The 13,548-nt window shown below is 40.0% G+C and overlaps 1 protein-coding gene across 3 annotated transcripts in view; it reads left to right on the plus strand.

Annotated features, from left to right (window-relative positions):
• kcnip4a (potassium voltage-gated channel interacting protein 4a) overlaps nt 1–13,548 on the plus strand; it is a 149,927-nt gene that overhangs the window by 107,771 nt on the left and 28,608 nt on the right. The window contains exon 1 of one of the 3 annotated variants that reach the window (XM_039823208.1): nt 9,208–9,829. The exons of the other annotated variants lie outside the window; for them this stretch is intronic. Coding sequence (XP_039679142.1) covers nt 9,718–9,829 — 112 coding nt within the window. The 5' untranslated portion in view covers nt 9,208–9,717. Of the gene's footprint in view, nt 1–9,207; nt 9,830–13,548 lie in introns of those variants that run through there. 3 annotated transcript variants of the gene reach the window in all.

Here is a 13,548-nt window from a genome sequence, read left to right on the forward strand (position 1 = left end):
AGGAATATTAAAAACTCCACAATTTATTGTACATTTTGATATTAGCCTGAAGTCTCAGACAGGTATTACAGGCGTAATGTTGTGCCTCATAGCTTTCCACTGAATTAAACCGTGTTAGTGGTGTTTACACAGGCATTAGCCATACTCTATCATCAATCACAGCAATGATCAGGGAGCTACTAGTGACTGATTTTCAGAATCCACATGTATGGTGCTGTAATTAGTTTCAGGCTCTCTCTGCATGCTGGCTTGTGAAAGGGTAGATTGTTTTCTGCCTTGATTGAAAAACACTTGAGTTGGAAGTGTTGAGCTTTTTATAGTAAAGCCACACTGTTGATTATGGAACATGAACAATCAGTACTATTTGTGTTACCTTGCATTGCATTTAGTGAAGGTGATTTTTTTTTTTTTAAAGCCACTGAATTATAAGCTAATTAAAACATGTACTGACTATATATCATCCCTGAAATGAACTCTTCAAACCAAAAGCGAGCTGGTTTAAATCTTTTGTTTCTGTGATCTCTCCCTGTTTCTGCTGGCTTGGAAATGCTCTCCAAACGTTCCATCTCTTTTAGCATGAACTCTTTTGATTGCAGTTAGGATTTGTGAGTTACAAATCTGTTTTACAACCCTTTGATTGGTCCAAATAGCAAGAGCTTTTTGGCTATTTGTTAGCAGACAAATGTGCTATGCAGAAAGCAAGACCTTAAAGCTGCTACCTTGTTTGTCCTCTAAAATCAATCATAAAACCTAGTTGTTTTTCTCTAACTCCATGTACTATACTTGCACTTACTGTTGGAGTAAAATGTTACTTTTTGTAAATGCATGCATTTATGGGAACCATAATACAAAGAATCTTCTTTTTTGGTTAACACTGACATTTGATACAATCGAATCATATTGCCATTTGTTATGCATAGAATATAGTTAAAGGAGTGTCTCTGGAACTTGTTTGGGCGTTTGCTCCACAGATGTGTGAAAGCATAGTACCAAGCCTGAGCTCATGGAAAAATGTAGACTTTTACTTGTAGCGTTCTATCCGTTTCTGTGTTTGTGCACAGTTCTCACACTTTATTTTGACACCTCCCAATATAACACTCTGCCTGAATGTGTGCCACACCAAAATATGGTGCTATTAATTGATGCAAGGTTTAACTGCCCCCTGCTGCTATTACTTAGTACTGCTATTTTGCTATAGATTCTGTATTTTCATGGTGAATAATGTTTGGAAAGGATTAATTGTATTATATGACATGCCTTACATGAAATACTGCATGTCTATGAAGGAAAATGACTGTATATCAAATTACAACCCTGCACTAAACTCTTGTATCTCTCATTATATTTGGAATAACAAACATCAGAGTTTGGTTTTCTAAAATTACAAACCCAAAGGAATTGGGAGGCTTATCCATTCCCATCCTATTGGTCTGCTCAATTTAAAATGATGAGAATTGGTTTGAAAATAGGCACAACTCTTTATGGAATGGTCTAGAGTCTCTAGCATGTTATCCTAGAAGGCTTGAATTTCTCCCCTTTATCAACGATTATAAATTAGAATCCTCTCAACAGTAACTTAATTATTTACAAGACACTACAGGTTTGGAAGGATGTGAGAAAATATTTAAATATTGCCTCTTCTATTTCTGTACTACTGATCTTTTGGCACAGATCAGTCAATCAATCGGTCTGTTGGATGGGCTTCCAAGGGCCTATCACATCCTACAGGCCTATTGATTTATGATTCGGTATAGTCATTTAAGCAAATAAGAACTGATTTTGACATACCGGAGAAGGAATGTGATCTCAATCATAACTCAGACAAATTGTAGAACTTTGGAGATCATTGCATTCCTCCTAACAGAGACTCTGACTTGCTTGTCTTTGGTTTAATCTGTAACCTGTAAAATTATTGCATGTAATCCTATTTATATATTTTTCTATCCTTTCAATTTAATTTGTATTCATTGCACCATGTCTGTTATATATAAAAATTACAGTCCTGTTCATTTATATATGCTTTGAATTAAATTAAATTGCTATAACTAATAAAAAGAAAAAACTTCCGTTACCTCTGCTACAGGGCTTATTACATTCAAATGAAGCATTCTTATTAATTATTCTTCATAATGATGCTAAGTCTCTCGTGGTGTGGTATTTGTTTTTGTAATGTATGTGTTTCTTTTTAGGGTCTTTAAAAGTTGGACTTTATTCTACTGCCTGCTCTGTTACTAAGTGATATCTGATCCGCATCATAGATCTCTGAACAAAATTACTACAATAAATTATTGTCTCTGAGATTAAATAAGGTTATGGCAGGGGATGTCTCCAAACAATTAACTAGAAATGAGGCAGCATTGAAAACTGGAATATTTAGTAGTGGGAGATTATTAACACCGAATCCAAAGCTTGCCTTAATAATGCCCCCTGCATTGAATAATAAACTTTACCGTTTACCCTTGCTTGAAGGGTAAAAGTAAATTGTTTTTATTCTTTTCTCATTGTGTGGGTACAATAAAGTGAATGATTGTTTGCCCCATAGCATATAGTAGTGTCAATTTTAGTTCTGAGATTACATTTCATCATTTAAAATCAAGAGTATGGCAAGTCAAAAGTCAGATTGTGTTCAGGGTGTTGCTTTAATGGATATGCTGCACCGTTCTACTAATTGATGGAAGAAAATGTACAGTACAGTTCTCCCATAATTGGATATAAGATTCACCAAGACTTACCTGTGTCTTGTGCAATTAATCTATTAAAGATACCCTGATACCCAAATTAATGAGTCCTTTAAGATATAACCACCTGTATTGATTTCCTCTCAGCACGTTTCTTGCTGATGAACTATGCTCGTTATATCTCATGCTCTGGACAGTGGCTCCAGCCGACCTGTACACTGGCTGCCATTTTATGTCTCCCTTGTCTTTTCTCCTTTTACTGCTCCTGCTAATGCATATTCCCGTTGACCTTTGCACTTGAAGTTTAGTTTGACTGGCACTTTGCTGCTGAAGAATAGCGCACCGTAAATCAAATGACAGGCACGCCATGCAAAGGCAATCCTTGTCCTGCTCTTTGCCACTACATGTTGTCCACAGTGAGCTGTCAGATAGCCATGTCACCGCTAATATGGAAGAGAAAAGCAGGTCAATGCTATCAGCTCCAGCACACTGCCCTGAGCTTTGTGGGACTGTCCATTTGCAGACAATGCCATTGACGTTTCCCTTTTACAGTTGAACTAATCAGCTGGAATGAATTGGGATGTTGATAAAAATCTAGTGGGCTTGTTGTAGAGACATGGCTGCATGTCTTGTGAAAATTAATGGAATTTAAGGCTGGGCGTTATATCGACTTTTTAAGGTACATAGATATATTTTCAAACCAGATATGAGATGAGACAATACCGTTTTTATTGATATAGTTTGATGTTGCGTTACATAACAAATTTCTTCCGTAAAGCTGTGCCTGTGTTTGCATCTCTCCTTTCACACTCTTTGGGCAACTCCGCCCCCACTCGCTCACAGGCTCTCCTGAAACATGGAGGAAGACACAGTTGACGTTTGCCTACATTTTTATATATTATTTGCACAGCTGTATATTTTGTTAAGCAGGAGGGGATAATTGTAATTGTACAAAAAAAAGTACAAAAAAGTTTTGTTGTGTTGTTTGTGTTATATGCCTGTTTGTATTTTATATAGGTTATTTATTTTAGATACATTTTCGTTGACATGTGTTGCAGCTGTATGTTTTCAAAAAGGGAAGGAAACCCTGTAATTTTATTTTGATCATAGTCATGTTTTTATAAAAGTGCTTGTGGCTTTGACTTAAAACTGAACATTCAGCCCACTTTGTAGAAAAAAATAAAATATATATATATATATATATATATATATATATATATATATATATATATATAATTTTTGGTCCATATCGCCCAGCGTATTCACTAAGGGAGGCTAACATTTCTTTAAAAACGCCATACTGGACGTTCACTGTAATTTACCCAACACACAGCACAAGACAAATGCATTTTGTCAAATCATTTTAAGTGTACATCCTGAATTGGCCCATTGCTTTTGCAGTTTTGCAACTTGCAAATGGGTGAACTCGACTGGATAAACAGACTCGGGTGGGAAAATGAGAGAAAGAAAATCTGCACAGAGAGGGCAAACTCATGTTTACAGTACTACCCATCTGACCCAGAATGATAGGACTACAAATACATATTTCTAATAATCTTTGATAACATTCAATGGACAGAAGGAAAGTTTCCATTTGAAGCAGAAAGAGTTTCCCTTTGATGATTTGGGTTGGGTTTTTTGAGTATATAGAGGTTGAAGGGTCAAAAATAGCAAATTCCTGTAAATGCACACACACCTGGAAGAGTGAGGCTGTGTTCTCCAGAGTCCACAAAGTGAGTCCTCAATAACAGAGTCACCCCATGGCACTCCATGGTTGATTGCACATGCGGCTTCACTGAGGGTTGCCAGGGTTCACAGCTTATAATTGCCTTCCCCTTCACAGGTGCCGCTTCAGTAAATATGACAGCCTCATTTTAATGTGCCTTGGAAAAAATCAACCCAAACACTAATGCTGCTTTGCATGCCTGAGCAAATCGCAGCAGGTGTCGCCTAATTATATCACCCACTTGTACCCTAAGCTGATCTGTAAACAGCGGGGTGATCTCATCTTCGCTTCTTTTCCCCATCCACCGATCGGCGTCGTTTGATTGATCACGGTTGCATCGAAGCCGGCTTTCCTCTCTTGGTCCACTGGCGCCTCAGAGAAAGATAGCACATCCAAAACTTAATGGAGAATTTGGTCTTGAGGGTTGTTTGGTATGCTGTTTGGGGGAGAAAAAAAACCTCAAAATCCAGAGGTTGTTGCATTCTCAGGGAAAGACTCATTTAAATTACCCCTGCACCTGTGGTGTTCAATTTTATTTTATCACAGTTTACTGTTCTAAACAATTTACCTAATAGTCTAAGCAGTTTGGAAGACAATTCTTCCTTGCCACTGCCTACAGTGTTGTGGTAATGGTAAGGATTTTAGACTTGTTTGTATGTGATAAATTGATTATCAGTGTGTTTCCTATCTCTATATATTGTATTTAAAATAACCCCCGTTGGTGAGAGTGATTCATTGACGTCGTCACCTTGTGTCCTCTGTGTCCGCTCTGCCCAGACAAGAAGCGATAAGATCCCTCCCTTGCGAATACTGAGGATGGAAAGTGACCAGACAGGTGGCAGCGATGAGTGAAAAATGTAATCTTTCCCAAGATCAATGTCTATCAGTCTACAGAGGCATATGAACAAAAAGGCTGCAGGTTTGTCTGTCAGACTTATCCTGTTCATTACACCGATAAGGACTACAGAGATGGTGACATGCCAGACCTCAGTGCAGCTTGACATTTTAGACTCGGATCACTTAGAGATGCCGTCCCCCAGAGGTTATGGAGGATGGACGAGGTCTGTGTGAAACCCTTCTCTGAAAACATTATGACATGTGGTGATATGGGCGATAAAAGCTGTCATCGAGTGATTGGATGTTTTTTGTGTGGCCATCTAAAAATTAAAAAAATGAATTATCTGTTGAATGGTTAATTTTTCAAATGATAAACGTATACCAGTTTGTGTTTTTAAAAGGCATATATCTCCGTTTTATGATTTAGGTCATTTTCAAATGAGTTCTCCTAGTAGGAAGATTATATAAAACTTGAGTTGTCTTTCAGGAAGGGAGCCTTTTTGTGGCAGATTGTATTTGTACTTTAGAAATTGGGACAGGAGACTTTGTTTGCAATGTAATGTTATGTGTAAGATGTTGTGTTCTTGCCTGGCAAATGTTTCACCAGTACAAAGTCATCAGATCCATGCAACCTTGAGTCATCAATGTTCTAAATAGCCCTTCACACAACCTCATTCAAGGGCTCCTTTTCCCCTTAAATCTTTGTTTCACGTCATAGCAATGTCAACACTCGACAGCTTCCATTTCCTTTTTCCAATATAAATACAAAACCATTCGTGCAATTTTAATCTTACAAAACATAATAGCCCTGTTAAGTCCATAAAAGCTGAATTTTTGCGTTCTCTATCTGTCCGAACTGCCATGCTGTAACAGTGTTAGAATCGTGATTGTCCAGAATTTGTGTGACATTAATGGAGAAAGATGTGGGGTGTAATATTTACCTGTCAGCAGCGTTGATAGAATCATGGCTCCTGTAATAGTTGGACGGGTGCGCCGTAGCACAAACATTACCCCCCCTACTCTTTTTCTCTCTCATATGTCTAACCCTCTCACCTCCACCCTCATTGCGTCAATAATTTATTGGGGGGGAGATAGTATATCTGTGCTGGAGAACGGTTATGATTGGTCAATCACTCCTACATGTTTTATCAACTAATCAGTCTATCCGGAACTTTATGGAGAGCCACGCCATGGCAGAGTAAGGCCAGAGGCAATGCATCCCTCTGGCTTTCGGAAACTTGGCTGCATTCAGGAAACTGTTCATGTGGCTTGATTGGCTATGTGATGTGACTGTGGCTTCCTTGATGTAGTGCCAGTGGCCACATGTTAGCAGCACTGCTGTGAGTTGGGTGTTACAGCCCAGGAGTTAATGAAGCATCCAACATTTAGGTCAGCTTACACTCGATACACTACACTGTAGATGCCAGCTGGGTGATGCTTTGAACCAACCCAGCATTGTTCCTCGTGGGATTTTGTTATTGACTTTAATCAACTTACTATTGTGGCACTTGCAGTGCTTTTGAGATATACTTAACAGAATATATGCAGATTTAAAGAGATCCTAACCATTCAAAATTAATGATTATTTATTCTCTATCTGCTTTCACAAGGAGTTTAGCTTGCAATAACTGTTGGCTACTTGGGGGCAGCAAAAACGAGCTGTAAACACAATGCTAACGTATTATCATCATTAAAGTTGATATGTTAGCATACAGTTGCTTATTTACACAACCAGCAGACACAGAGCAACATAACTCATTCATTTGGAGTTATGTTGCTGGCCCCTTGATGAATTACTGTTTTGCTCTCTAACTCTGTAGAAAAATATCTGGCTCAGCTTGTAAATGCTTGTATATGTTCACAAACTAGTTGCTGACTTTGTCTGTTTTTTAGTGTTGGACAGGTAGTGTTTAGTGGGGTTTTAGAACTTTTTTCCCTCCTCTAAGCGGCTATCTGCTGCCTCTTCAAATGACAGTGATGAGAGCTGTGCGTGAATCAAAACCAGTAAAGTTTTGGTTCACATCCCGTGCATGAGCCCTGCGCCGGATGTCAGGCTTTATCCTGGAAATGTAGTTCAGTTGATCCAGGCTAATAGTGACATAATCCGTAAATATTTTATACCTGGCTGATAGACAAAATAATCTGTCTGCTAATGTGAACCGATTACAATGGAAGGTCCATTAATGGTGGCAACTTGGACAAAGAACACATTTGGCTCTGCAGTCACTCTTTACTGGAACAAGCTAATTGTCCAAACAGGAAGCATACGTCACTACATTGTTCCCTGGAAAAGGCACTTTTTTTTCTAATGCGATTTCAAGAACATCACACACACACACACACACACACACACACACACACACACACACACACTTAAATTGTCCATGCAGGCTTATTGTAAGTGTGTATCTTTCACTTTCTATGGATAAGACTCACATGACAATGACTCCTCATATGGCCAGGGGACATCCAGATTAAGTAGGATCTGTCTGCTCAATATTATTTTCTTTTTCAAACGGTATCACGCTAAATTATTTACAAAGATGTATTTATTTGTTTCGAAACAGGATTACATCCCTCATTTTCCATTGTGTGTTCTTCAGAAAAGAGCAGCAGCAGATGGACAAAATGTAAATATATGCATGTGAGTTTTTCCATTACTGAAATACGCTGCATAGAGCAATTGAGTAAGAGGTGATTTACTGTTTTTGTTACGCCGCTAAAATAATACACTGCCGTGATGATTGTAGTTAAGGTGGCTTTGTGCATTTGCATCAAAGATATACAGCTGACTTCATTGTAGATGGAAGACAAGCAGAAAAGAACACTGCAGACTGTTTCTGTGGCTCAGAAGAGTCTGTTTAGAAATGCAAATGGTTCAAAAGATTCATGAGCTTTAAATAGTATTGTGTATGTTTTGAACATAAATGATATTTCTTGTAAATAAATTCAGTTATTTCAGACACTTTTCGATATACTGTGAAGAAATAAATCCTATGGTGGTGGATGAAAATGACTATGACTACACAGGGGCAGTAGATGGTGGTGTCTTCACTCATTTGCTGCCAACACTGACTGCATGGATCACCCTCACTCTCTCTCATACACACACTCACACTTTGTTTGGTCCATTTAACTGTCCACTACATCTCAGTGGAATCACACTCCTTTTGAAAACAAGCAGTTACATGTATTGAAGTGGTGTAGATCAATATTTCCCCCCTTACTCTTTCATCAGTGTGTGTAAAGACACATATTGACTCCCCCTACTCACCTATTCCCCTTACCCATCAAACCCTCCTATTGCCAGCTTTAAGGGACTGGAGAAGGCACAATTCGCACTCACATAGGTGGACATTTTCTGAAATGTTCCCTTTAGTTGCTAATAAAGTATGTATTCTTTTTTTTTCCTCATTCTGTTTTTTTCACTGTTGTATGTGTGGATTGTATGCATTTGAATTTCCTCACAGCTTTAAGCCTTAAAAAAACTTCTCTTTTTTTAATATGAGTGAAAAGCCTCTTTTCACAGTATAGTTTGAAGCATGAGAGAATTATTTTCTGTTTGATTAAAGTAGATTATAATGAACGCCTTATAAGAAGGCTATAGTTTTGGCTGTCCATCCTGCTTTTCTGAATGGAATTATTTTTCCCTCTTTTTCTCATGATTTAATTTTATGACTAAAATGTAATGTCTAAACGCAGACATATAAAACACAGAATATTTCAAAACTGTTGTACTATTAAAATCCAAAACCTGTTCTGTCAGTGCTGTATTTGCATGTTAGGATTTGTTTCTAGTATGTTTGAAGTTAATGCGAACATGTATAGCTCATGAGAGGTTGTGCATCTTCCACTGTAGTACCACACCTCCCCTCTGCCTCGGTCTCATCCCCCCCTCCCTCCTCACTCCCTCACTCATATCCACTCCCTCTCATCTTCCCTCCCTTTACTTTGCAGTGAGGCAGTCAGTGCACTTGAAAGAGCGAGAGAGAGCCCCAAACTGTCAGAGAAGAGCAGAGTTTGCTCTGCCTGCTTTTCTACTGCTTTCACGTCTCTTCATTTGCAATGAGAGGAAAGAAAACGGATTGAGATCAGCTTGTTTGGACTCTATTCCTTTTTGAGTCTGCTTTTCTTAATTCTCAGTGACCCCCTTGAGATCAGAGAGATCCTTAATGACTTCAGGCTCCTCACAAATCTGAGGGCAATATTTCTTGCTCTGAAGCTCATCCCATTTTAGCCTAACCCAGATTGGATTTAGGGAGTGAGCGGGCAGTAGGCGGGTGCCAGGAGGCACCCGGCCCGTGTGTGTGGGCCGGTGTAGCGCTGGAGTGGGTGCAGGGGAACTGGAGCGCAGGGCCGGGTGGCAGCGCTGGTCCTGGTCCTGGCGGTGTTCCCGAGGGCGAGGAGGCCGGCTCGGGCTCGGGCTCCGGGTTCGGGTCGGGGAATGGTGGCGCAGAGTGGACCGAGGGTGGAGCAATGCTGAGTGCGATCTGGGAGACAGAGGGGCTGCAGACGGTGGGCATCGTTGTGCTGGTGTTCGCGTCAATCAAGCTGCTGCACCTCCTGGGGCTCATCAGCTTCTCAGAGGGTAAGACACGGAGGGAGATTGAGGGAGAGAGGGACATACTGTATATGAGGAGAAGGATGACACAGAACTAGAGAAATTTTAGCTGAAGTAAATAAAAATTGCTCACTGATAGAATGTGTTGTGAAAATGTCTTATGCATTTTCATTCAGTCATTTTCTTTACCACATCAGAGTTACTCGTTGGTTGCTAGAACTCCTTTGGAACATACTTGAAGTTTCTAAGACAGCCAGTTGAAAACGTGACATGTGATGGAGGTCACCATATCAAAGCAGGACCCAGTGACTCAGAAATAACAAATGGAGTGTCTTATCTTATGAGCTGAAGTTATAAAAACAGAATATGTGGCAGAAATTTGTGTGAGCTTGTGATGTGACTGGAGGGAGGAAAATATGGAGCAGGAAAGAGGTGTCATTTCAGAAAGATCGAAAAAGCTTGACATGCAAGTTCTGATTGCTTTATTAGACATGGAAACTGTGGAATTTTTCTTGGTTTGTGGGGGTGGTTTTCTGTATATAGTTCATCATTGTGTGTACATGCATGTTAATTAGCTCAAAATGCAAGCAAATTACAACTGTCATGTGTATGCATCTCATTGTGCACTCAAACCTAGCATACTGTACGGGCAGAGAAAGCCTTACTAAGCAGGCCTAAATAAATTGTTCAGTTTGGACCTACTGCAGTTGCCTCATTAAATAAAGTAGAGCAGCATAGTAAGCAGTTTGAGCTCAAAACCAGCCCATCCATCAGACTGCTGTTTAGTAAAAACAGCTTATTTTCTAATGAGGATAATCAATCAGAAGTCTCAAACTGTTTGCATATTCAGGAATACAATAAGAAAAGTGCTAATGTGTAGTAGTGGGTAGCTGGAAAAAGCTGACCTGACCTGAGTGAAGTGTTTAGATGGAGCATGGCGTGTTAGCGTCTGTGTATTGGCTGTGGTTGTGTTATTTTAAAGGCACATGGAATAATGTTTTCATTAGGGGGATCTGTGAAGCTCACGCTCAGCAGTTTACATGCTTCACTAAACAGCGGCGAATAGAAACTTGCTTTGAACTCGCTCTGCATTAATAGATGCAGCCAACATGACATTGATTATTTACCATAGTGAGATGATTGAGATGTCGAACCAGTGTGTCGAGCACCATTTCCCTGATGGTGTGATCTGTATTTCACAAAGGTGTCTCAGAGTGTAATTACTTACAGAATATCTGCTATCTAAACCTTTGTTACCTGACGAGTGGTCAATACAGGTATTGACGTTGTGCTGTAGTCATGTTCAGGACCTCTCCTGAGGGGGGCAAGGAATATCAAAAGGACAGGTGCTGGTGGGCGGTTGAAAATAAGTCTGAAATCTTTTTAGGGAAATAGTCTTGAAAATGAGTGATCATAGATCTTTGCAAACATATGAAAACTGGCATTCACAGCTGTGGGTAATTTGGAGACTTAAAATCATGTGAGCTAGATAAGCTCCAGCAGCTGAAGACCACACTGGGTGCCACTCCTCTCAGCTAAGAACAGGAAACTGAGGCGACAATTGCAACAGGCTCTCAAAATTGGACAATAGAAGATTGGAAAAATGTAGCTTGGTCTGATGAGTCTTAATTTCTGATACGACATTCAGATAGTAGGGTCAGAATTTGGCTCAAACAACATGAAAGCATGGACCCATCATGCCTTGTATAAACGGTTCAGGCTGCTGGTGGTGGTGTAATGGTGTGGGGGATATTTCCTTGGCACACTTTGGGCCCCTCAGTACTAATTGAGCATTGTTTAAACGTTACAGCCTAAATAAGTATTGCTTCTGATGATGTCCATCCCTTTATGACCACAGTGTACCCATCTTCTAATTGCTACTTCCAGCAGGATAATGCGGCATTTCACAGACTGGTTTCTTGAACATGACATTGAGTTTACTGTACTGTACAAACGGCCTCCCCAGCCACCAGCTCTCAATCCAATAGAGCACCTTTTGGGAATTGGTGGAACAGGACATTCACATCATGGTTACATCACAATGCTTATGTCAATATGGACCAAAGTCTCTGAGGAATGTTCCCAGCACCTTGGTGATTTCATGCCACAAAGAATTAAGGCAGTTCTGAAAGCAAAAGTGTCAAACCCAGTACTAGCAAGGTGTACCTAATAATAAAGTGGTTGATGAATGTAGATCACAGACTAGGGCTGCAACAACCTCATTTTTATCAACTAATATGTTGATTACTTTTTCAATTATTCAATTGGTAAAAGTGCCTATTTTAATTTCAATTCAGGACCTAGTTGCTGTGAAGTGACAGTCCACTGAGCTACTGCACTGCTTTCCTTTCATACTGTAATAAAAACCCAGCAGTCACAGTAATTACCTTTGTTTACATTTTAGTAACACTAATCCCCTTTTGCAGCTGTCACCTTCTGCAATAACTAAAAATGTTTGTTTTTCACCTTGTTTTTTATAAAACCTCTCGGGAGTGTGCACGCTCTGCTTAACATTCATACAGTCAGACATGTTCGCAGCTGGGAGCTGCCCAGTACGATCACATCCCTCTACTGTCGGCCACCTGAGCAGCTCCTCTGAGGCGTCTGGGGAATAAAAGGTCTTGCTTTAAAAGCCTCTGTGTTTTAAAGGCCTTTTATGAGTTTTTCAGCTGAGCTGCAGATCTGAAATGGCAATTGAAGGAGAGAATGCGAGCTGAGAGCGTGCTCTGGATGTATTTTACACTGTCCCACTGAAACTGCAAGCTTTGAGATCAAGTTGTAATAGACATCTCATTGCTAGCGGAGGGAGGTCTGGCTTGCAGGGACACTCTAAAAACTTATACTGCAAGGACTTCAGAGCTGGAAAAGAATGTGTTTATGAACAGCCTCTCCCTGCCACTGGCATGCTTCCATGTTGGAGTAATATAACAAGATCATTCCATCAGCCAATATACAATCACCAGAGCATCCTACTGTGAATATGAGCAAGTCGGCAAGGCCTGATGAGCAGCATATGGGTAGCCACTCAACATTTAATTATGAATATAGCTGGACTGATGTGTGCATGTATTCCTGCCAACTCTCCCAAGGCTAGTATTCACTGCAGCTGGTAAGTGTTGGCTTAACATGGCTAGTAAAATATTTGAGCCTTCTTGTTAGAAATTATATATATTTTGTAAAATTTCTAGTCTGATTTGCTTGGATGCATTGCGCCATAGCAAGAAACAAATTTCTATTATACACACACACACCCTGATCCTTTTCACACATGCAAAGTGCTGAGCAAAGCCTCATAGGGCGCATACTAATCAGTGTGTCACACAATGATAAATAATTCTCTGGTTCAGCCATACGCAGCAACACCCCCAACCCCATACCCCCTCAATCACACGCACAAGTACACCATTAACCGAACAGGGATGGAACGCTGTGTCAATTTTGACCCGCTGTCTGCAATTATCGGGCGGGAGCGCAGAAGAGTGACTTAGCGCTGATATCCATCTAACAAAGTTCTTGTGTTCTCTGTGTCCTTGATGGGGATTTATGGCCTGGCAGTGGAGAGAGTTGTTGTCAGCACTGACATGGGCTGGTTCAGCTGTTGATGTCTGTTTTTTTTAACTTACATTCTCTAAGTTGAACCACTACATGTATTTGAAGTACATGCAGAGACACCTACAGGTAAACCAAACCTTATACAGTAATAGGGCTGGAGAATATAACCAAAACTCTATCACGATAAATTCTCA

The sequence above is a fragment of the Perca fluviatilis genome, chromosome 14 (assembly GCF_010015445.1).
Source record: "Perca fluviatilis chromosome 14, GENO_Pfluv_1.0, whole genome shotgun sequence".
NCBI classification, from domain to species: domain Eukaryota; kingdom Metazoa; phylum Chordata; class Actinopteri; order Perciformes; family Percidae; genus Perca; species Perca fluviatilis.